At 42.8% G+C, this 24,313-nt stretch overlaps 1 protein-coding gene and 1 non-coding gene across 2 annotated transcripts; both read right to left on the minus strand.

Moving 5' to 3' along the window:
* Window positions 1-4,425: 4,425 nt before the first annotated feature.
* On the minus strand, window positions 4,426-17,068 carry CFAP418 (cilia and flagella associated protein 418). The gene is made up of 6 exons (XM_074145716.1): window positions 16,920-17,068; window positions 15,375-15,474; window positions 13,269-13,339; window positions 12,692-12,757; window positions 11,794-11,889; window positions 4,426-9,476 (listed from the first exon to the last, which is right to left on the minus strand). The coding sequence occupies exons 1-6, from the start codon at window positions 17,066-17,068 to the stop codon at window positions 9,317-9,319; spliced, it is 642 nt and encodes a 213-aa protein (XP_074001817.1). The 3' UTR covers window positions 4,426-9,316.
* A 235-nt stretch (window positions 17,069-17,303) lies between these two features.
* Window positions 17,304-17,385, minus strand: TRNAS-AGA (transfer RNA serine (anticodon AGA)). Its single transcript has one exon. It is a non-coding gene; the product is annotated as a tRNA-Ser (tRNA).
* Between the last annotated feature and the right edge of the window lie 6,928 nt (window positions 17,386-24,313).

Below are 24,313 nucleotides of genomic sequence, written 5' to 3' on the forward strand. Positions count from 1 at the left end.
ACAGAGGGACCCCAATATCTTCTTGGCTTAAGTTGTTGTAGCAATTAAAATCCAGAACGTTCTCTTTGCAGTTACCCAGGACAGACATATTTTATTGCTGTTCAGGACATGGGTAGACTCTTTTATACCACTCTCCTTTTTCATACTTTAATTGTTTCCAGCCTTCCTTACTGGAATTGAACTAAATATATATTTAGCATGGTAAAAAAGTGAAAAGCGGTGTTTTAGACATATGTGGGAAGATGCAACTAAAAGCTTCCTTTAAAGTGTCTCCAGGTCTCAATCTCAGCTTGAGTAAAGTTTTGAGACAATCTGAAATAATGTTGCAGTATACTTTGGGGAAGATGGGAGAAATAAGAGAGTCATCATTCATAGGAAAATCAATGCAGAGGGCACTACAATTTTGTGTTAACTCTTCATTTCAGCCACTGGGGAGCATATATTGATTGAATGGTGCCTTGGTGTGCTCCAGGCTCAGGACAGATGGATTTCCCAAGATATAGCCAGAAATCAAAAGGAAACTGGGCATCAAATGTTAATGAGCAACCGATTACACTGCAAAGAATGTTTTGAAGCTGCTTATCTTCCACTTGTAAACATGACGCCTCACTGTTCCAAAGCACGTAAAACAACGCTGCAGCAGCTTTTATCTCTAAAGTGTTGGAAGCGGAGCTGTGCCAGCTCTGATATTAAACCTATAATCTAAAAATTAAACCAGATATCACAGTACCTATTAGGATTCAGGAAAGGCTTCTATTTCTTTAGGGCTAATAAGACCAATAATAACCCTTACAATGATAAAGCTTTTATTTTTAAAAGACACACACCCTCCTCCTTCAGCATGCAGATCCACCTCTTCCCGCAAGTGACGGTAACCGAGACTGAATGAGGCGGTGATGGGCTGTGGTGAGCGTAATTTTGGATAACCGGCCCCAGGATACAATCTCTTCCTGAATCCATCTGCGTGCGCAAGATTGTACCCTGATTGCTTCGACGTGAATGGTCTTCCCAGGAAGGGCCAGGCAGCTATCCCAGTCTGCTCCAGCAGTTCCTACACTTTTCCTGAGCATCCTGAGCAGCCCGCTCTGCCTAGATAAGGAGTTTGATGCTAAATTCAACCTTCCTGTCTCTGGTGGCTGCTTCCCTCCTTCCTGTGAGAGCTGTTTACATCGGGGCGATCAGGACACGGGCTTCCGAGCATGGTCAGATTGCTGAGTATTCCGGAGCTTCGTTGCCATAGCTGAAAGATGTACGTTCACTATATTTAATTACTATACCATATATTGCATTGTCTCAGAGTAAGGACATATTGTTTGCTTTTAAATATAGATTGAAAAATTTTATGTCTACTTAATAAATATCCTACCATTGTTCAAGAGCTAGTTAACATTTTTTCCCCTCTGTAAACAACCACATTTTAAAATAGAAGTATTTAAGGTACTCGGAGCTAGAATATTATGCATTTCTTTGACCGGTATGAAAATGTCTTCCTCCTCTCTGCCTCCCAGTGCTTTAGTGTAAGCTCTGAGGCTGTAAGGGTTTCAGTTTCACTAAACTCTCATGAAAAACTTAATTTGCCTATATTTGAATAACAGTTATAAACCACTGGCTAAGAGGCTTTCAACAGCTCTGAATATATTAGCTCTTATTACTAAATATAATATCTGACATAATATCTAAATATCACATCTGACTTTGTTAGCTCTTGTGTCTAAAACCTATCACCAGGAAACACCTTTCAAAATACCGCAGGAAACCCTTCTTACAAATTTTAGAGGAAAACTCCCCATATAAGCTGTACTCAGCTCAAGTGTTCCACAGCATCCTTAGTGTGGAAGCAAGCAAGGTGCTTGCTCTGATGATGAAGTCCCTCCTTCTTCTCTGTGCAGCTCAGGTTTCCGGGATGGAAGTGACTGAAGAGCAGTGGACGGAGGGGTGGATTCATGCCTGTCTTCTGGGCCTGACCCTGGAATCGCAATCCTAAAAGCCTCCTGGAAAGGACACCTCCCATATGAAATTTTGTGCTTGCTTTTGGCAAATTGTTTGTGGGCCATTGAACTACAGCATGCTATTTTTGTTTCTTTCCCTTAGATTTGTCTTCTTTAGTTTAGAAGCAAACAAAAAAACAATGCCTTATTTCTTGCCTGAAAGCATGTTCTCACAAAACTATTTTATATGCAGCCTCTCACGGTGTGCTACTCAGCCTTGCTTGTTCCTATTTTCTCTGCTAAAACTTTTTGTTCAACTATTTCTCCTGTTACAGGGAAGGAAGTAAGTAAAAAAAAATGAAGTGTTACAGAGATCACTCACCTGTGGTGAAACTAGGCTAAATTTAGATGATACTAGTAAAATAAGCGAACTCAAGTTTCGTGGTTTTGATATCTCCCCCTGGAGCACTGCATCCAGCCCTGGAGCCCTCAGCACAGGAAGGACATGGACCTGTTGGAGCAGGTCCAGAGGAGGACCACAAAAATGATCAGAGGGATGGAACACCTCTCCTATGAGGACAGGCTGAGGGAGTTGGGGTTGTTCAGCCTGGAGAAGAGAAGGCTTCAGGGAGACCTTATGGTCGCCTTTCAGTACTTAAAGGGGGCCTACAGGAAAGACGGGGACAAACTTTTTAGCAGGGCCTGTTGCGATAGGACAAAGGTAATGGCTTTAAACTAAAAGAGGGAAGATTTAGATCAGATATAAGGAAGAAAATTTTTACCATGAGGATGGTGAAACCCGGGAACAAATTTCCCAGAGAGACGGTACCTGGTTCATCCCTGGAAACATTCAAGGTCAGGTTGGACGGGGCTCTGAGCAACCTGATCGAGTTGAAGACGTCTCATTGCAGGGTAGGTTAGACTAGATGACCTTTAAAGGTTCCTTCCAACCCAAACTATTCTATGTTTCTATGATATGTTTGTGCTTCTAGTTAAAAGCACCTCATCTCTTCTACAGAAGTAGACACAACTTCACCAGTTATTGGAGATCACCTTCATTTCCATCCACTATGGATCTGCTTTGTACATTCACACTTACTGGTTTCCCAAACAATTTTTTTGTATTTTCAAATCCTGAGTTTTTACCATTTTCTTTTTAAGTTTTGCCATCTTTTCACATCTGGGATGATGTGCTGCATAAACTCTGTACTGGACATTATGAGATCCTAAAGTACGCAACCCCTACTTGCCAAAACCGCTTAACAACATTTTCAGGGAAAATGAATTTGGGCAGGGTGAAAGGTAAATCCCAAAGGCAATTTATTTCCTCCACTGGTGTTGTTAGAGGATAAACATACATACACACTTTTTTCACTCTTCTTTTGCTGCTAAACAAGTTAATGCGCTTCAGTATTGGTCAAGGACCATTTGAGGACCATTTGGATGAAGTTACCCAAAAATCAAGCGGAGTTGCCACAGATCTGGCTACCTCACTTATAAATACATCATTAAGAAACAAATGCAAGAAGCCTAAGTCGGGTGAGTGTAACCCTTTATTATTCCAGGAAAAAGAAGTATGAGCTTGTGTTACTGAAGCAGGAGCCTGAACTATAAGACTCAGCGGTGTTGCTCTGCCCTCTGCAGACTAGACCGTATAATCACATTTCACCCCAAATTCCGTTTAAAGCACGAGGGAATGAAAGCAGTCAATGTGAATTAAACGTACACGGACACTACCTTCTAACGGTGCACTGTGACACCCCAAGTCCCAAAGGCAAATCAGGAGGACTCCTGGGTCAGGGGGTTTTTCTGTGTGTCTTCACCAAGTCCATGCTGCCCACTAAGTCTGGGAAGCAACGACTGCCTGAACAGCGCCAGCACCTGGCGTCTAAATTCAGAACAGAGTCTAGGAAATATTTATGCCTGTTGCTCTAATGTGCGCCACACAGCGTTTCTTCATGATGGAGAAACAAGGTTTGCTCCAACTCCCGTAAGTAGAGCTACTTCTTTCTAAGAACAGTTTTCTACTGCAAGATCTAGGGGACACCAACGCTGTGACTCCTTGATTGATCTCCCACTTTTAAGTGACCAGTATGAGAATAGTGATAACCTGCCTTGACTGATACACAAAGCTACCAGCATCCCACTCTGCCTATATGCCACCTTCCACAGCAACCTGATCCATCTTTTATCCACGGTAAACATCCAAGAAATGCGGTACATTCATCCACCTTTATAAGCTCTCTATAACATAATGTGCTCTCCTCATGTTATCTGGTAAAGAATGTTAAAGCTCATTAACTTTTCAGGTATTTGCTACATCCCACTGATGTGAGAATACACACAAGGGTACTTACTGTTTCATATGAGCAGGACAACATTTTTGTATTAAGGACATTCCAGAACCCTTCCGACAGAGAAAACATGGTCCTACATCATTTTCAGAAGGCTTCTCTTGGATAACAACAACACAAGAGAATTTACACAACACACAGCTCAGATTTGTTCCAATATTTTATTTTATTGAAGTGTCGACACATGAAGAATACTTTCCTTGGAGCACACGTACCAAGTCCCAGGCAGCAATCGTGGCCCTCACAAAGGAGCAGCACCTGACACTGCTTTACTCCATCCCCTTCCAAGTTGGCCTGTCTATGGTTATCGAGTGTCACACAACAGACAAAACTGGTCAGGTCTTGTGCAAAAAGAGCCCGGCAGTAAGAAAAATTTGCCTACGCAGCTCCCAGCAGAGTTCCTCTCCTATTGTGTGACTCCACATGTGCTGGTTACATGACCCAAAGACTCACATGTCAGGACACAAGAGAAGCGAGCCGTCTTTCAACAAGCAGCAGCTTCCAGCGCCTGGCATTTGCAGAATACCTTCCGTACGGAACTGAAATGGGTGTTCAGGAAAACAAAATCTTTATTCGGTTTTATGCAGTGCAGAGCTTGCAATATGTAATGCAACTATGCTTCTGTAAGTTAAATTTTATGGCAGGGCAAGAGCCTTAATAATTACTCTTCTGAGCTATATTCAGCATCTGGGTTGGACACCCTCCATAATTTGCAGGTAAAACAAGTGAGATACAGTTGGAACAGCACATGAAAATTTGATAAAGAGAAGCTCTCAAAATGTACTCTGTACATCCGAATTGGATTCCTATCCAGAAGCACTGCAGGAGCACAGATTTAGAGAAGTTGGTATGACATTAACCCACTGACTACATTGCCAAGTGAATGCTCTTGCGTAGATTCTCATTTTGTCACCCTTCAGTGCTTTTGTTTTCTTGCGGGATCTGCCACGGACTAATGTCGCAGGCTAGAAAATTTCCGAGCACATCACTCAAGCAAAACGAAAATCTCAAGTTTTCACCTTGCCCATTTCACAAACAGAAATTATATTATTTCTTCCAAAGCAAAAAAACTGGAGGAAAACAATGGTCACATTTATACTTAGCAAAACTGTTCTCCAGTACTTCCGTTTGACAACAGCTGAATGGCATTCTTAACCAAAATTCTTCACATAATCCCTGCTATCTCAGATAACCGACACGGAAATATCACTTAGGGTCTGGGCAGCATCTTGAAAGTCTTGTGCAATCTTACAATACCTTCATCAAATGAACATTCAAGCTCTAATTTTACCTTTCTTTACATTCTTTGGAGTGGTTTGTAACATGTAACTGAAGAAAGCAAAGGAACGGAAATCAAATACTTAATACCACTCCTATTTCCAACAAAATAATTATATTTAATGACATAGTAACTATTCTCAGATCTGGAAATATGCTAAATTCTGTAATGAAAACCAATACAATAAGCACTATTTCTGCATCGATTTAAAACTTCACTTGAACAAAGAGCTGTCATATCCCACCATTCTGACCAAGGCCAGAAACAAGTAACTACACTTGAATGAACACGATGATTTCACGGCAATGCACAGGTTTCCACTTACATTTATCAATTAAGATTATCTTCTAACATTTTCAGTGCCTATAGTGCAGTCTTAATGGCGTTAGTGATACAACGGTCTGGCAACAATCTCTATTGAGAAAAGCGAACTCTTTTTACAACTCTCTGGGCTAACGAGAAATAGGCCCATGTGAACCTCATGAAGTTCAACAAGGCCAAGTGCACGGTTCTGCACCTGGGTCAGGGTCACCCCTGGTACCAATATAGGCTACGAGATGGAGGGATTGAGAGCAACCCTGAGGAGAAGGACTTGGGGGTGTTGGTTGATGAAAAACTCAATGTGAGCCAGTAATGTGTGCTCGCAGCCAGAAGGCCAACCTTATGCTGGGCTGCATCAAAAGAAGCGTGGCCAGCAGGACAAGGGAGATGATTCTGCTCCTCTACTCTGCTCTGGTGAGACCCCACCCAGAGAACTGCGTCAAGCTCTGGAGCCCTCAGCACAGGAAGGACATGGACCTGTTGGAGCGCGTCCAGAGGAGGACCACAAAAATGATCAGAGGGATGGAACACCTCTCCTATGAGGACAGGCTGAGGGAGTTGGGGTTGTTCAGCCTGGAGAAGAGAAGGCTTCAGGGAGACCTTATTGTCGCCTTTCAGTACTTAAAGGGGGCCTACAGGAAAGACGGGGACAAACTTTTTAGCAGGGCCTGTAGCAATAGGGCAAGGGGTAATGGCTTTAAACTAAAAGAGGGAAGATTTAGATCAGATATAAGGAAGAAAATTTTTACCATGAGGATGGTGAAACCCTGGCACAAGTTGCCCAGAGAGGTGGTAGATTTCCCATCCCTGGAAACATTCAAGGTCAGGTTGGACGGGGCTCTGAGCAACCTGATCTAGTTGAAGATATCCCTGCTCATCGCAGGGGGTTGGACTGGATGATCTTTAGCAGCCCCTTCCAACCCAAACTATTCTGTGATTCTATGAAGACTGAGGGATAAGGTGACCTAGGAGAAATGCTGACTAATGTTGTCAATAGATATTGGTGTTAATACTTTCTACTTCTCCTACACTCTTAGTCCTTTTGTCTCAATTCCTTCCTTGCCTCCACTTTTTTAGTGCTGCAGGCTGTCTTCTCGTCATAAAAATCACTGGAACAGATGTCTTAGACTTCTGTTTCTGCACAATTTGCTCCCCCTACTTGGTAGTGCAAACTGTTCCAGAGGGGGTGACTATTTCTGTTGGTTTGTTTAAAGCAGGGTACAGGAGACACACTCCTTTTCCAAGTCACATAAGACTTGGTCTCATGAACTGAGACGGGTGTTAGGATTTTCCGTTTCCTGCTCACAAGTTGCCAGCCTAACTTGTTCCCTACATTGTGGCACAAGTTCCAGTGCAAATCCAGGCCAAAAGAGCATGCTGTGGAGCTACTTGCTCATTAGTTTTAAATGGCCTTGGAACAGGCAAGCCAAGGCAACTCAACACTTTTTGAAATGCATTCTTCTTCAAGAAGAAGAATGGAAAGTAGGTTTATTCTTTTCTAGGGCTTGTTAATAAATTGCATACCACTGCTGGGTTCTTCTCTTACCATTAGCCCTAATGCTCTCTGGGAATGGAAATCGCCCAGGCCCACCTGAAAAAAACCCAAGAACACTTACTGCTTAGTCCACATGGGGGCTTATCTCCTCACAAAGGACAGAAAGGCAAGTAGACCTCTTCCAGGAGCTGATTGAGGATTAATCAACAGGTGTCTGGGTCTGTCTCCTGAACCTGCAGTTTTAAGACTGTAGCAGCTGAAACTTCAGCCTGAAACACCAATTGCATTGAAAACAATACATGACCCTGAATATGTCTATACCATTAGGCCAAGTAGTACCTCTCCAAAGCCAACTCACCTCTGAACCTACCAGCAAGGCCGCACGTGGCCCTGGAACACACACTCCAGAGCACCAAAGCACTGTGTATGTAAGCACTGCCAGGAATCCCAGGCACACTGCTGGTCCTCTGCACCTTCCAAAAAAACACTCATGGAGGGGGCAAGGTCAGCAGGACACAGAGTACACCATGCCTCTGGTCACTACTGGGATCTGCTCTTTGAGAGGGGGACGGACAAAGCGACAGATTTGAGAGATGACCTCTATAAGAAAGACCATGTGATTGTTTTGGAAAAGCTCAGAAAAAGAACAGATTGACAATGGAAAGTGTAGGGCCCTGAACAAAACTTCACAAAAAAAAAAAAAAAAAGGCTCTGTATAGAATTGCACAAAGTAAGTAATTTTGAATTTATCTGTACAGTATCACATACTGCATAGCAAAAGTACTGAAAGACTTCCCATTTTGAAACACTTTTCAAAGTAGTAATTGCCAGGACTGGTAATCCTTTCCTTCCTCTCTGCCCGCCCAAACCCCAAATCCATCTCCTGCGTTATTTATACATAATGAAAAGAAAGAGCTCATAAACTATAGTGACATTAACTGTAATCAAGACAATTCACCAAGTAACATGATACTGGAAGTAGTTTTACGATGTTACTGGGGGAAGGGAATGTGTTGAAACAGGACAGTTACACTTTCTGAATATGTAGTATTTTGAAGTGAAGTGAAAGCTAAGTGAAACTGAAAAAAATCCAAATTTGCACGTCAGTGGGGATACATATTTTCTCACTCTTAAAAGCCTGAGCCTTTTTTCCCTTGAAAATATTGATAGAAGAGTCATATATTCTCCAGAATCTGTTTTAAATTGTACAATATTTAATAATTGCACAATAACTTGTCCACCTCTTGCAGTGAAGGCTGAAGGGAGATCCAAGAAATTCACCATGGTAAAAGTCTTTAGTCAGCAGAAAATGCTTTGAAGAAAGCAGTAGGAACTGGAAGGAAATTTCCAGCACCTGCAGTTTTTGGCTACTGGTGGGTATAAGACAGTAAAGTTTTGGGGTGTGCTGAAACCTTCGAGGTGAGAGCTGATCTTGCAGTAATTTTTTAAGAGATCTACAACCACTTGCTCATTAACAGCTATGAGCAAAGCAGAAGAGAGGTATTAATTTCTGTGCAGAAATTCATCCGCTTATGTGTCATGGCTGCATCCCAACTCACCATTTTGAGTCCAAGATTTTGCAGACATGGGAAACAGGGCTCTCTGCTACATATGAGGAACAGTCTCAAGGTGCTTTGCCCCATGCCTCAATCTGTCGATTTGTTCTTCCTTTCTTTAACACTATGGAGTATAAGCTTCAACTTCCTTTAGCTTCCAGAATGCCTCCAAATTGGTTGTTTCTTCTAATAATTCAACTCCCCACATTGCTTGCAAGACAGTTAAATTGAAAAAAAAAAGTTTTTGGGTTGGAGTCTGGGTGTTGTGATCTATTTCTAGATCTAAGGATTCAGGCTTCCAACTGTTCTTAGAAAACTGCGTGGGAAACAAATTGAGTTTACGACCCGTTTCCACACAAGCAGGTACCAAACACAAGAGGACTTTATTCTGCATGTTTACCACAAACCCACCGAAGCTGCTGCTCTGTTTGGAGGTCAGTTAGTTCATCGATGGATCTCCAGCTGCACTGACAAGCATACGCTCGTGCTCCTTTCTTCTTTATCATCTTTGCTCTCAGTTTACTGAGCTCAGGCATGTTATTCCTGCCAATCAAATGAATTCAGTTTAGGATCACGTTTTTTTTTTTAAAAAAAAAAAAAGAAAAAATATTCATGAGGCCATTTCAATTCAGAAAAGCTCTTAAGAGCATTTTTGAGTACCATTGTCATGAATGAATTTAGGGATATGTTTAAATTCTGTTTTGAACACAATCCTTTCCTGGGAGCAGTCTCCGTACATAGTTGCTATATTCTCAGATCAGCTGGAGATTGATGTTTTTGTAAGCAATGTTCTCTGTTGGGTTTAGAGTTGGGAAGGAAACCAGATAAAGTTAATTCTTGTGTTAAGAAATTATCAAAAAATGTGTTTATCTTACCAAACTTACTGTAAAAATCCCTATGCAGAACGGGTACAACTACAGAGTTACTCAGGATGGTTGTTAAAGTGACTGAAAAGAAATGGCCATAAAAGGAAAGAATGTACATCAAACTACAAATAATCCCTGGGCAAGTGTCAACCACAACAAATGAAAAATCAGCATGGCTACTGCAAAAACAAGTTGTTTCAAAAAACAAGTGAAAATTTAGCATTTTAACTATCCCTGCTCTCATGACCTCCTCCTGGCAGTCAATTACTGGCCACTGAATTGCTCAAAAAAAAAATATTAACAAGCCCATTTAAATAAAGAAAATCCAAAACAAACATCAACGGAAGAATTTTTAGAAAAAGAGATCAGACGCTTATTAATGAAAGGCAAATATTTAATCTTCAAGTTTGCTGTTTAAGATTCAGGTTAGTCAAAATAAATAGCTAAATATCCTGCTAAAGATTACAGATTTTGATCAGTTACAAATATCTGATACTAATGCCTTTCATGTCTTTTTTAAAAGAATTTTATTAATTTCAAGATCTCAGATGCAGAATAATTTAGACTTTGAGTAAATAGAGGAATCATATTTTTATTTAACCATTCCAGCTACCAAAATCATGTCAGGAGACTAGTGCAGCACTGTATTTTTAATGCTGCTTTAAGTAATGGGAAAATAAGATTTTCACTCAAAAAGAAACAAAAGTTTTGAAACTGGAATGAAAATACAGGAAAAACCTTGCATGTAATTAATACAAGAAAAATAATGGAAAAGGAGATGGTATCTGTCCATCACTGTTCTACTCCAGCTGTCACACCCCCTGGTGGCCAAGCACATAATCTGAACACGTCCATTACCTCCATCAGTTAACGGGCACGAACAGAGACCTTACTAAAATAAAAGGAATCCAAATTTGAAGTCTGTATTAGCAGCACGGCTACTACACTACCCTTCACTGCGTTTTAGTGATACAGTTTTAGAGAAACTGGATATAAGAACTCCTTAATTTTAAGTCTTAAAAAAACCTGAAATAATTAAAGACATCACAATATAACATGAAAACAGAAAAACCCAACTCCATTTAACCAAACCTTCCTTCAAAAAGAAGTCTGTTAAGAAATCAAACTATTTGTTTTTCACTGAACATGACAGCATAATACTTGATACTGGAAAAAAAGAAAATCTGACTTGAAACTGGGGACTGTTTAGTATGAGGAAGAGGAGGCTGAGGGGAGACCTCATCACTCTCTACAACTACTTGAAAGGACACTGTAGAGAGGTTGGTGCTGGTCTCTTCTCACAGGTAATTAATGACAGAATGAGAGGGAATGGCTTCAACCTCCAACAGGGTAGGTTTAGACTGAGCATTAGGAAAGAATTTTTCACAGAAAGAGTGGTCGGGCATTGGAACAGGCTGCCCAGGGAGGTGGTTGAGTCACCAACCCTGGATGTGTTTAAGAGATGTTTAGATGTGGTGTTGGGGGATATGGTATAGGGGAGAACTTTGTAGAGTAGGGTAGATGGTTGGACTCGATCCCAAGGGTCTCTTCCAACCTGGACGATTCTATGATTCTATGAAACAATCACAGTCTGTGACTGAAGGTATTGTGAGAAGCGTGTGCTGAAGACTCTGCATTCATTTTGTAGGCATCTTGCAACGGCACACCAGAGGCCAACCCATCCCACAGATTAGAGGCTTATTTCAGCAGTAAAGTTGCCTTTTAATTCATGAAACTTTAATTTTTAAAAGCAGAGAGGAAGAGTGGCGGGGAAAGAAATGGGAAGACATGAAAACAGATTACAGCAGATGTTGCACCCCTCTTCCTGCAGACTTTCCCATCTGATCACCAAACAGGCTGCACACACGCTCCTTTTTAGGTAACACAGGAGTCCTCAGGACTTTCCATCTTTTCCATTCCTATCAAGCCCCAAAGCACAGTAACACAATACTCATTGTATTACCAAAAAATTACCAAACCCATCTCAGACATACCTGAAAAAAAGATAATCACAGGACTGATCCCAGCTGTAGTCATTGAAAAGCGACACACGGAAGTCGCAAGCAGTACAACGTAGCTGATCACACGTTCTGGTCAAAAAAAGAACAAAAAGCTCCAAGAGCTTATTACAATCAGAGAAGCTACACACATCATAACTGTTTTAAAGTACAGCGCTCACTCAGAAATACTAGAATCAAGGTTATGCTGTAATGTTAATTTTTTTACGTCTCTGGCACATTCATTATGGTATGTGTTTTAACTGTAAGATCATGTATTATTTTTACAGGTTCCTAACCTCACTGAACACATACAATAAGCTGATACTCTCTAGTCCTCCTCACTGTTATGGCACCTGACCAGCATCCAAACATGCATCAAGTGCGTAGTTACTTATGACAAAAAATCCCACATGGAAATGTAACAATGTCCTATACGATGTTGGGGAGAAATGTTTAAAATGCCTCTCCTACTAAGTTCAGCTGCAGTTGCAAAGCACTTTGGCTGTTTTCAGTTCAGTTCCAGGATGATTTAAACCAGCTACTGATTTAAGTGACATACATGGCATCAAATAGAAAGCTGAAAAGAGGCAGGGAAAAATAAAATCCTCTACAGCAGCAATTTCCTTAACTACATGGTTTTGATTTTTGGAGTTTTGTGTCTCATTTGCATACATCTTTCATCTCCTCAAAAGAACAAAAGATTTAGTGGTCAACAACAGAGGACTGGAAGGGAACAGCTAACTTCAACTGTAGTTACAGTCAGCCATATGTTTAGATGAATATAAGGTGTCCCTGTCCAGTTCAAATGCAGAACTCTGTATCACCAGAGAAACACAGCCGTGACTAAAAATAATGATAAAGCAAGTAGAACTTTTTTTTTCATGTTTCCTACCTTTTTGAAATATTTGTTCCTATGCCACACGGTGAAGAGCTTCCACCCAGGTACACTGGACAGCATCTATGTGGATTTCATTAGAAAATACTAAATTATAACAAAACATTTTGGAGAAAGTAATACAATGCTTCTCCTGTTTAACTGCATGGTATGTCTAAAATAATATTTATTAAATACAGGCAAAGCATCCAAATGCTTACAAACTACAGAATTTTAAAATTCCCATTACCAAGGTGTTCAAAGAAAAACTGTATGACAACCACTCTCTATACCAAATACACATGGACTATATACTGCAGCATTTGATAAATGTTTATATCCATAAGGCAAAGGAAGCTGTTGTTCAATAACTTAAATAATTAATAAATTTATGATAAATATTTCTGATCACATGAAAGCACATTAGTAATTCTTCAAAATAATCTTTCTGTTTATCTTTAGAAAGAATGCTTCTCTAAATAATCAGTTTCTTTCTTAGTTAATGTCAACACAGATTAAACAGTAGCAATATTATTTGACTGACAACAAGCTATGATCAAGTTATATTCAACTAGCCAAAACATTTTTCACTTACCTTTTCCTATGAGCCTGTGCAACAACACTATTGCTTTCCGGTGTGAGACTTGCACAGTTAGACTTCAATTTCTATTTAAAAAGCAATATCAAAAATAAAAGGCAGCATTACAGCAAAGTATCGATATTCTGGTTTACTTAATAAGCAGGAGCCAGAAAATCTGTCATAGAAGAAAGGGACTAAGAATTTGGGAATTTTCTTGCTCAAGTTTCTGTGAGGCTCTTTGAGACAAAAGCTGCTGAAGTAACATAAATGAGGAACAAGGCTTCTCTCCCCCATCCTGAATTCCCAGCTCTGCATGAAGGAATTCAACAACACATGACCACTTTGACTTTACAATCAAGACTTAGGTATTTTATGCCCTCTTTCTAATAATTATGCTTTTAAAACCAGTTTTAATTTAGGAACCTTCTCCCTCAGTGTTTTTGAGCTTTTGCTTTTACTGAGAACACATCAAGGACTTAAATTATTCAAAAAGATAAAGTGCCTTTGAAAAGTTTGTTATTTGAATTCTAGAAGATGAGAATTCCTAGGAAGTCCTAGGAATATAAAATGATAAAATGATACAAATTTACTGACATAATCCTCTCTCATTCAGACATATGTATTGTGGTATACAAGTGGGTTTTGCTGGTTCAGATTCAAAGACAAAGTAAAACCAATGTCATTCATGAAAATAAGAGAATCTGCACAGGGGGTTATGAAGCATAAATGCCACAATTTTCTACTGATGATACCTAAACGAGTATCTATTTTTAATGTCTTCTATCACTCTGACTGTCTGGACCATGTAAATTTGCAGCTTCATCTCAGTCTCCTGCTGTCAAACGACAGAAGTCGTTTGCAGATGATACAAAACGGGGAGCAGTGGTTGGTGTGCCAGACGGCTCCACTGCCATTCAGAGGGACCTCAACAGGCTGCAGAAACGGGCTGAGAGGAATCTCTTGAAGTACAACTAAGGGGGCATGCAAACTCCCACCCCTGGTTTAGGAATAACCAAAGCAGGGTCAGCTTCAGCAGCTTGCCCAGGACTGTGTCCAGTTGGGTTTTGAAAACCTCCACAGATGGAGTCTCCACAACCTCTCTGGGCAGCCTATCCCAGTGTTTGACCACCCTCACAAGAACTACAGAAGTTTTTTTATACGTTTAACTGGAATTTCTTGTATTTCAATTTGTTCTCATTGCCTCTCCTCCTGGCAGTGGGCCCCACTGAGAAGAGTCTGGCTAAGTCTTCTTGGAATTCCTGCCAAACTCTATGCATTTAGAGAGATCACCTGCACTTTGCTTTCACTCACCTGAGAAGTCTCATCACTCAAGTCTGTTGTTCTTCCCTGTCATGTATTTTTATACAATAATAAGATTCTCCTGACCCTTGTCTTCTCCAGGCTAAACACCAGCTCTCTTAGCCTCTACCTGGTCTAAGTCCTTAATCACCATTATGTCCATGTCTCTTTTGAACTGGGCACAGCACTCCAGACGTGTCTACGAGGCCATACCTGGAGTTGTGTCCAGTTCTGGGCTCCCCAGTACAACAGGGAGATGGAGCTACTGGAGAGGGTCCAGCAAAGGGCCACGGAGATGATTAAGAGACTGGAGTATCTTTCATATGAGGAGAAGCTCAGAGAGTTGGGACTGTTCAGCCTGCAGAAGAGAAGGCTCCAGGAGGATCTTATCAATGTGTGTAAACACCTGATGGGAGGAGTAAAGAAGGGGCCCAGTAGTGCCCAGTGACAGGACAAGAGGCAATGAGCACAAACTGCTCACAAGCAGGGTAGCCCTGGTTGAGCAGGTGGTTGGACCAGATGACCTCGAGAGGTACCTTCCAACCTCAACCATTCCATCATTCTGTGATCCTTGACACTATGTTCTACCCTGAACTAGCACTTCCTTTAATTGCCTGTTACTGCCTGGGTAACACCATTTCTTTATATCTCTCTTGTTCCTCACCATAGGACGGTTGTATTTTCCTTTCTGCTTTATTTTCCAAGTTTATCCTACAGCTTGTTTTAGTTCATTTTTTCGCTTTATATCAGTTTGAGTTTATGGTGCTTTTCTTTCCATTGCTGAACCTCATCTGTTCTGCATTTTCCCAGACTCCTACTCACCAGAGGTGTTTTGGCAAAGCTGCTGTCATTACAGATTTCATCAATAATGTCATCTATATCTTCTTCACTGCTGCCAGCACTCATTAACAGTTTGGCTGATCTGAAAAACAAACAAATCAGGCTTCATTTTGTAGCATGACCAGAGCTGTTCTAAGAACTGTAAATTAAAACATAAAATTAAATACAGCCTTTTTCCTCTAATATTTCTGTAGTATCTAAGGTAGGCCATTTGAATCATGACTGGACAGATGTAAACTACAGGATGACACCTCTAGGTCCCTGTTGAACTCTGTCATCATAGGTCTCATTTTTGCTTGCTTCTTTTACTTCCAATCACTTCCAACCCTGAATAAAACTATTAACATAACCCATTTTGCACTTACTGAGCAACAAATTGGACAGCCCTGATTTTTCACGTTAATCTTCAGTGGCAAGGATATAAAAAGGTCAGAGGGAGTTCTCTCCTCATGCTACACAGCTGCAGGGGTTCTGAAGGAATTCCTGCCAAACTGTATGCATTTAGAGAGATCGCCTGCGCTTCGCTTTCACTCACGTGAGAAGTCTCATCACTCAAGTCTGCTGTTTGCTAGCTCTTTGTCAAAGAAAGGGAAGTCTGTAGTACTGCTGCATCAACCAATCAAGGACAAATCTCTACCCCTGAGAAAGAAGAAAACCGTGTGATTTTTTTAAATATTGTAATTAGATTGACTCTATTTGGGTGCTCATCTAATCATTATGCAAACAACAAGAAAGTCCAGTAAAGTGGCCAAAGGTAGTGGAGTTGTTGGGTTTTTTATCAGCCATTTGGCTCGTCAAGATCCTTGCCTGGGACTCTGAAATGCCTCTGGAGATGTCACCTGCAGAGACATCTGGCCAAACCCCTCTGGGCCATAGACCTTCCAACCGGAGTCTGAGACACCAGGGAGGGCTGGGATGGAGACATGGGGGCCAGGATGGAAACGTGGGGGCCGGGATGGAAACCTGTCAGCAGTATTGTCCTGCTGACCGAAAACTGGCATTATTCTGACTGTCATGTTGAAAATTGTGAATTCTGAGGTAGATACATCGATGTGTAGAGCGTAAGTTAAGCGCTTACTGTATGGTTAACAGAAAAGGTACGAACAGAGCACATAAACGAGTGAAGTATCAACAGAATAAAATGTTTTATAACAGTACCGCTAAAGTTCTTCCTGCTATAAATTGCGAGATTTTACTGGTATCTTATGTACCACGAGGTCTTACTGTAGAGCTAAGTAACCCCTGATCCTAACTCACAAGCAAATTAGTGCAGCTTGTAACGCCATATTTAATCCGCGGCTGGGATACTCCCAGGAGACCAAAACTATCTGAAGTAACTGCTCGCTGGCACACGACTCGGGTGTTTAAGTAAGATAGGGGATGCTCGCTGACCGCCGGCCAGCGTTTCCCCTCCCCAACCTCGGTATTACGGGTTCCGGAGGGGTCTCGCCGGACGCCGACCCCCTCCCGCCCCACCGGGCGCGGGGAGGTGCCTGAGGGCGCCGGGACGGACGCAGGACCGCTAACCTGCCCTCCTTCTCCTTCGCCGCCGCCGCCGCCTCCTCCTCCTCCTCCAGGCCGCCGCCGTGCCGGTGGCCGCCCGCCGCCCCTCGCCCCGGCAGGCGGCAGAGCCGCCTCTCCACTTCATCCAGTAACTGATCCAGATCGTCCGCCATCTTGCCGCCGCCGGCGGTTGCCAAGGAGGCCCCGCGCCGCCCCGCGCCGTCAGGGGCGGAGCCTCCGCGCCCGGCCCGGCGGGCTGCGTGTGTTGGGGTGCCTGTGGGGCGCCTGTGGAGCTCGCCCGTCGCCGTGCCCCCGGCTCGCCCCGCCTGCCGCCCGCCACCCCGGGAAACGGGAGTAAAAGGGGTGGGAAAAAAAAAAAAAGCAAGCACAGAGTTATTAGCCTCCGGCCGTAGTCGGCAGGATTCGAACCTGCGCGGGGAGACCCCAATGGATTTCTAGTCCATCGCCTTAACCACTCGGCCACGACTACGCATGCTGCAATTGTGTTTCTCCGCCGTACTAGCTGTAACATCCCGGGCTACCGCTGCGCCGAACCGGGCCAGGCCGGGACCCTCCGCCCTGCCGCGGGCAGGCCCCTCAGAGCGGGACTGCGCCGCACGGCCGGGCCGCCGGTAGGGAAGCGTTCCCTGGCACAACTGTGAGGATTATGGCATAGAAAGACATAAAATAGAGTTTATGCTTAACGTATTTGTAATATAGCTCAGTATGCGGTATATGGGTCTGTTTAGAGCAAAAAGAAATGGTTACACTTTGCTAAGTCCTGCAGGAGAAGCCTGAGGGTTTTTTTTTGCCTTTGAGAGAAAGGCCCTAGTTCCCTTAAAAACAGGTAGGCTCCCAAGCAGGTGTCCCTGAGCAGCGTTTGATGGACCCGGGGCAGGCTGATGCTGGCAGCACTGGGCTGAGGGGTGCCCGATTCTAGCTGGTTCCAGCCGGTTTCAAACGGTTCTGGCCGGTTTCAGCTGGGACGCTGAGGGACACGCCTGCCCCCCTGCCTGGCTGTGGGGTTTGTGGGGCTTCGTGCCATAGCGCTGCTTTTCCTTGACCAAGAGGTAACTTAAGCAAGCAGGGTATTTTTTGTGTGCTTCATTTAGCATTTTTGAGGAAAGCCCTGTAAAACAGGGTCTCGCCCATTGCTATGTCAGTAAATCCAGGCAAGCGCAGGAGGTGTTGGTCACTGGTCTGCCAAGGTATGCTGCAGCCTCCTCTGCCTTCAGTGACAAGTGGAAGGTCCAATGTCTCAGGGTGGGCACTCTGCCAGGGTTGTCAATGCCGACACTTTGCCACAAACGATGGAGCTGAATGCTGTGCATTGCTATATTTGATCAGAAACCCAAGGAAGCAATTTAGAGAGGGGTCCTGTTAAGCAAAACAAAGCATTGCCATCTCCTTGGCTCAGCTGAGACAGAAAGTTCAGTGCTTGCACCCCCCTCCATTGCCAAGACCGTTCAAAGTTTGTCAACCAGTGATGAAGTGGGGGCTGCAGTCCTTAACAGCTCCAAGCAAAGCCTCTCGGTTACAAGGTGTTTTACAATCCTCCTGGTATTCCAAGTAATGAGTTGCAAGCCCTGTTTGAATTCCCTCGTACTTAAGCTGTTATTTCATCGTTCCATTTTCCTCCCCGTGCGTCTCAGGGCTTCATTAGTGCCCCAGCCCATATCATGGCAGCACTGCTGGGGGAGATGTGTAGGGTAGAACAGTTGTGAGCCTTCCCTGGGTTGATGTGATGGAAGAAACTAAATAGTGTTGATGCTGCTCCAGCTCTTTTAAGTGGTCCCTTGGTCATGGCTCGGTGTCGTGTAGGTAAATTCAATCCAGAAGAAGTGGATTTTTTGGTGGAATTTTTACATTCATCTTGCAGCTGTGGAGAGTTTAAACTAATCACAATTCTCCCCGGTATGCTATCATCTCTGTAATTTGAAAAAGGATCAGGAGCCCACAGGCTTGGAAAATCTTGAAGAAACTCTTGTCCTGAAATACATCATCACATGTGGAAAAGACCACTTGCTGCATCATCTTAAAGGAGCTTAAGAATGCCAAAATCCAGTATCATTCTGGCATTCTTTCAAATGGCCTTAGAAATCCGAGTACATTCTCTTTTGACTGCAAAACAGCTTCTTTCCCTTTCCATCAATCCTGTGGCTGTCAATGTGTCTGCTGCAAGGTGCCAAAAATGTATGGAGTGTCTATGGGATAATGGTGCCAAAGTCAGGGGTGCCTCAAGGCCTTCTCCCATGAACCCACTGCAGCATTTGCTCAGTTGGAAAGCATTTGAAACCAAAAAGAAAAAAAAAAAGGCACAGACCTTTAAAAATTCTTTAAACTGCAAAGATTGTTTTTGTGCAGATTGCTGCCTGCTGTTTAGATCCTTGTTGTTCAAAACTTCTGAAAGGCCTGATGCAATCAAAGAGACTTACTGGGTCAAATTGATTCCAGACCAGTCCCTGGAATCACACTGAGGTGAATCTGACATACTGGGCCTTCAGCTAAGCTGTGGCCAGAGAAAGGAGTTGAGGTCACGCCTTGAATGTTGCCCTCTCTTAGGAAATGAGTGAATTTGCTTGTGCAAATCATGTCTCTCTCTGACTGCTTAGGGCTTATATTGGTGCAAACAGAAAGGTTACTGTCTGCTGAGGGCTGGAAAAGTACAGAATGACCACTTTGATGATGATGCTTTTTTTTTTTTTTTGATACTCTCTCAGTGTGTCCTTAGGAAGAGAGGATAGGAAGCTGGAAGACTGTCCTGGGTGGAAGCCATCATGTTCTCTAATCCTCAAGCCACTGCAAGCCTTCTCAGCGGTGTCGATAAAACTGGATTTTGCCACCATAGTGATGAGGTCAAAAAAAACTTCCTAGGGCGGGATGTTAATTTGCCTCCTCTGTTTTCTCTGGGAACCAAAGAGAGCCTTAATTGAGGCCGAGAAGAGCTTTCCTCCACCCTCTTCTCTGAATGATGAATTCTCCAGGGCTTGGGCGATGATAGATGCCAGCAGAGACAGGGAATACCTGTCATTTCCTAATGCTGCCCACTGCCAGCCAGGATGGAAAGGAATGCAGGGAGACGCTCTTTTTGACATGGTGATGACATGTTGCAGCCTTTTCTGTCTTCCCATGTCTTGCCCCAGATGCTGGGATGGAAGGGAGCACAGTGACTGCCTCTCACCAAGGTGTTCTACTGCCTCCAGCAAATGTAGAACCAGTTCAACTTCTTGCTCTCAGTCACAGGATATTGCTTGAATCCTGTTCCTGGTCACACTCCAGTATAATACCATTTTGAGTGACGCCACACTTATTTTCCAGTAGTGGTACAATGCATCAACATGAGCAAATTCAGGCTGGATGTAGATTCTTGGCCATAATTTAACCACTAGCAAGCATTTCTGTGGATGAAATTATTCTGTGTAAAGATATCAGATTGGGAGACAACTTCTTGAAAGACTGCTTGGCAAAAAAATAACAGTGTGTGCAAGATTCTGCATAACATTATTCGTTTGTGATGTTGATGGACGGCCTTGGATCAGAGGACAGTTTAAGCTGGAGGCCAATTCAGTCTTGGACTTCACTGCTGATCCTTCCATCAAAGGTGCCAGCTCAGAGGGTGGATTTTCGGTTTGGTTTTCTGGCACAGCTGCCTCACCAGACTAGCATCAGGACTGGAACAACTTTCAGTTACTTCCAACCTTCCCTCGAAATAATAATTTCAGGGTTAAGGTGTATAAGCACCCGAAACTTGGTCCCTGGACTACCCAGTTCTCTTGCAAAGGAAGATATTCCTGAGAAGAGCAGGTAAGTGTCCAGAGTGACAATCTGAGCCCTTGCTGTCAAGGGTAAACATACTTTTGGATGTTTGTAGCCACATGTGCTCATTTTCAAATGAGTGTGACATTGTGGTGCTTACTAAGGGACACAGAAGGTTTTCAGGACAGTATGCAAAGCAAAAAAATACTTGTCTGGGGGCCTTTTAAGGAACCTGGCGCAGTCCTGAAAACTGCTTAGAACCATGACATTTCGTTGTCCGTGAGGGCATAACAAACACTGTAAAGTCATTTCTGGAAAAAACATGTTAGCTTGTAAGGCTGTGTATCAAGGAGGTCACACTTCCAAATCAATGATAATTATGTGTAACTTCAAATAAAAATGGTGTTGCCAGGCACTGCGTGGCTTTACTGCACCTGCATTCTCTGGCACCAAGGGTGTCTGTCCCTGTAAAGTAGGGCAGAGGGAGGCACAGGGTGATAAAGCAGGTTAATGCAGAGGAAACATCTCATCACAAGGAAAAAATGTTTCCATTTAAAAGATTGAAAGAATAATTAGTAGCAAATATAAAATAACTGGCCTGCCAGGAAGGACCTAAGCTGTGGCACATGAGTAGTAAGGAGCAAGCGTCCAGCAGAGAGGACTGGGGGCTATTGTGGAAAAATCCTTCCTACTTGCTGCCCATAGCACAGCTGCAGTGAGACTCAAACAACATGCAAGACCATCCTAGCTGAGGGACATGGGAGCTGAAACCAAAGCAGCGATAGTGTTACATCACCCTTGCCAAGGCTGGAAAATATTTTTCAGGGTTGATTCTCCAGATGAGTTGTGAGCTGGGAATAACTAGCCCATAAGCCATGGGGTCGTGGAGCGAGAAGGCATGTGAGGGGGAAGATTGCTGTTTGTGTGAAATCCACGCTAGTATCCCGCTCCTCAGCAGGGCTGATACATGCTTTTCTTCCTTAGGCACCAGGATGCTGCATCTTAGAGGGAGTGGGAGATGGCAGTTGACAGGGTTGGTGTCCTCACACATCGGGTTCCAGATACACACCTTTGTTTTACTCCATAACATTTTCCTTTTCTCAGTAAAAGAATTCTGTTCAGTGAAAATATATGTTAGGCAGAACCACACCTGTGTAGTGGGAATGCTGTTTGCATGTGTGATTTTGTGTAGGCTACAGTTAAAATGATTTAGAACAATGTCAAGACGAACAATGTCTTTTGTGGCTAAAAGCTTCTTTATAAAACCTCTCGCTAGGAGCTCAATAAATGCTAAAAGGAGATCTTCATGTCTGTAAGTCAGTAATGAAGTTCTCATTTGGACTTGAAATAAACAGGTTTTTTCTAGTATAGTTAATAACAGTGCAGTTTTTGAAAGGGGGAATGATTAAGGGCAAACAGAAAATTAAAAGCTAGAACCCCACTGATTTCAGCGGGGTCAGGATTTCACATAGAAGGTGAAAATCAAGTCCATCCCATCGCAAGTATCTGTTCCTTGCTTGAGGACACGAACTGGTTGCTCTCCTTCCAGCTCCAAGTCGCGTCTCCCAGCAGAGGGCATTGCAGGGTGACATTACTGTTTTTTAGGACAAGCTGGCAGAATGTAAACTGAACTTCAGGGGATTGCTTGGCCGGTCTAAAATTTATTTTAATGACCTCCACTGGGAGAGTAGATTATCAGTCATTTAAAACCAAAAGATGCTGCTAGTGAACTCTGTAGTTGGAAGATAAAAGGAATTTTTCCTTGCACTCTAAAAAACCCTAATGCCTGAAAGAGGGAACTGATGCCAGAAAGCATTTGCTCTTCAGTGTCTCTATCAGACATTTTATTTTCCTGTTTTAAATGACACTGCAGGCTGCATTGCAAAAGCTTGTTTCAGGCTGACATTCTGTAAAAAATAATATACTGTTCCCTATAAAAATGAAACGGAGAATTAAAGTAAAAATGATGTAACGAGGAGAAGAGTGAAACTTCAAAATTTGCAGGAGATGTGAATAACAAATGTAATTTCAAAAAGCAGATGTAAGAAAGGAGAAGATTTTTAAAAAGCTAGTGGTGTGCTGTGTATGAAACCAAGAAGCTACAGGGTACCCAGGTACCTATGGGCAGTGCATAGCCTTCAACGCCAGGCTACTGTCTTTCCTGCCATCTCTGCTACAAGCCCTGCAGCCCCCCACATTACATGCTGGGAGCACATGGAGGGGATGTAGCTCCCCCACAGGGCAGATGGAGTGTCCCCACATCCTGGACAGTCCTGTCCCATAACAGTAGCGCCTGTCCACTTTCTGGAGGCAGTGGATTTACTGTATGTGATCAGATTGACTCCACAACACATTAAGGCATCCCAATAGGTCTCTGTCTGCAGGCAGTGTTTAGTCCAGGTTATTATTGTCAGCAAACTGAGTGAGCACATGCCTTGGAAGAGGAGAGTGAGGGAGTGAGGGGAGAAAGGGAGGCTGAGAGGCATGTGGAGCAACAGTACTTTCTCTTGCTTCACATTTGTTTTTTTGGCAGGTCACAGGAGGATTCAGGATGTTTGGAAGTCAGTACTATCATTGTAGTTTTACAGGTGGGGAAACTGAGGCACCCAGGAAGTTGTATCCTACCTGGGCTCATCAGGTGAAATCAGGACAGAAGTACTACGAGCACTCCCATCTCTCCTGTTGCTGAAGTCCCAGCTTAGTACGCTGTACACTCACTGGGCTGCAACCTATTTATGTGCTGTGGTGAAAAACACTTGCAAAGTTAAAAAAGCACAGGTGGGTAAGAGTTAAAAAGCAAATTCTCCCAGCTTGATTTTTGATAGCGTTCTCACTCAGGTTAGTTTACAGTGTTAAAACCAAAGGGACTTGAAGAGAGCAAAGGTCCTGAATTTGAATTTCAATGAACGATACTGAGGGAGTGGTTGGGGTATTTTATAAATACCCTAAAAACACGTAATAGGCATTCTGCTCTGGAGGACTTGAAAGGACCATAACCTTTCCTGCAGTTTAACAACACATTTCTCCATAAAACTAACTTAAGAGAAATTCCCTGCATTCCCACACTGAACACTTAGCAGTCTTTTCAAACTTATGATATAGCAGTAAATATAGCTTATAACCATAAAATTAAGGTTATGTGGACTTGTAACTTTTTATTTTATGCTATCTCTGTGGGCCACTAGCAAATTCTATGGGGGTTACTGTCCTGAAGTCTGCAACGAATTACGTGAGTAAAGTAAGAGGAAACAAAACGCAAAACAGAAAACAACTCTCAGTCTTTAAACAGACACATTGAGTGTTTAAGGGGAGAAGAAGGGCAAACAAAGGGATGGGGAATCCACCATGAAATTCACAACTTCCCATGCTCTACAATTTCAATTTCTTTTAACATGGTTCTTTGTGCTGTGCAGGTAACTTGGTAACTTACATGTCTGTCATTGCACTCAAGGGGTGTTTAATGGCTACAGAACAACTCAAGGAAAAGTGATAGATCTCGTATGTAATGAGTAGTGTTTTCTTGGAATGCTACCAATGGCAACCTATGCCAGGTGAAGCTCAAATGTACAAAATTTAGATGATTTTTACTGTAGTGTATTAAAAAATTGGTTTCTGTGTAGCTGCATCCTTGCAAATTGTATTATGGATTATGAAGTTACAGA

This window comes from Numenius arquata, chromosome 3 (assembly GCF_964106895.1).
Source record: "Numenius arquata chromosome 3, bNumArq3.hap1.1, whole genome shotgun sequence".
In the NCBI taxonomy this organism is placed as follows: Eukaryota; Metazoa; Chordata; class Aves; order Charadriiformes; family Scolopacidae; genus Numenius; species Numenius arquata.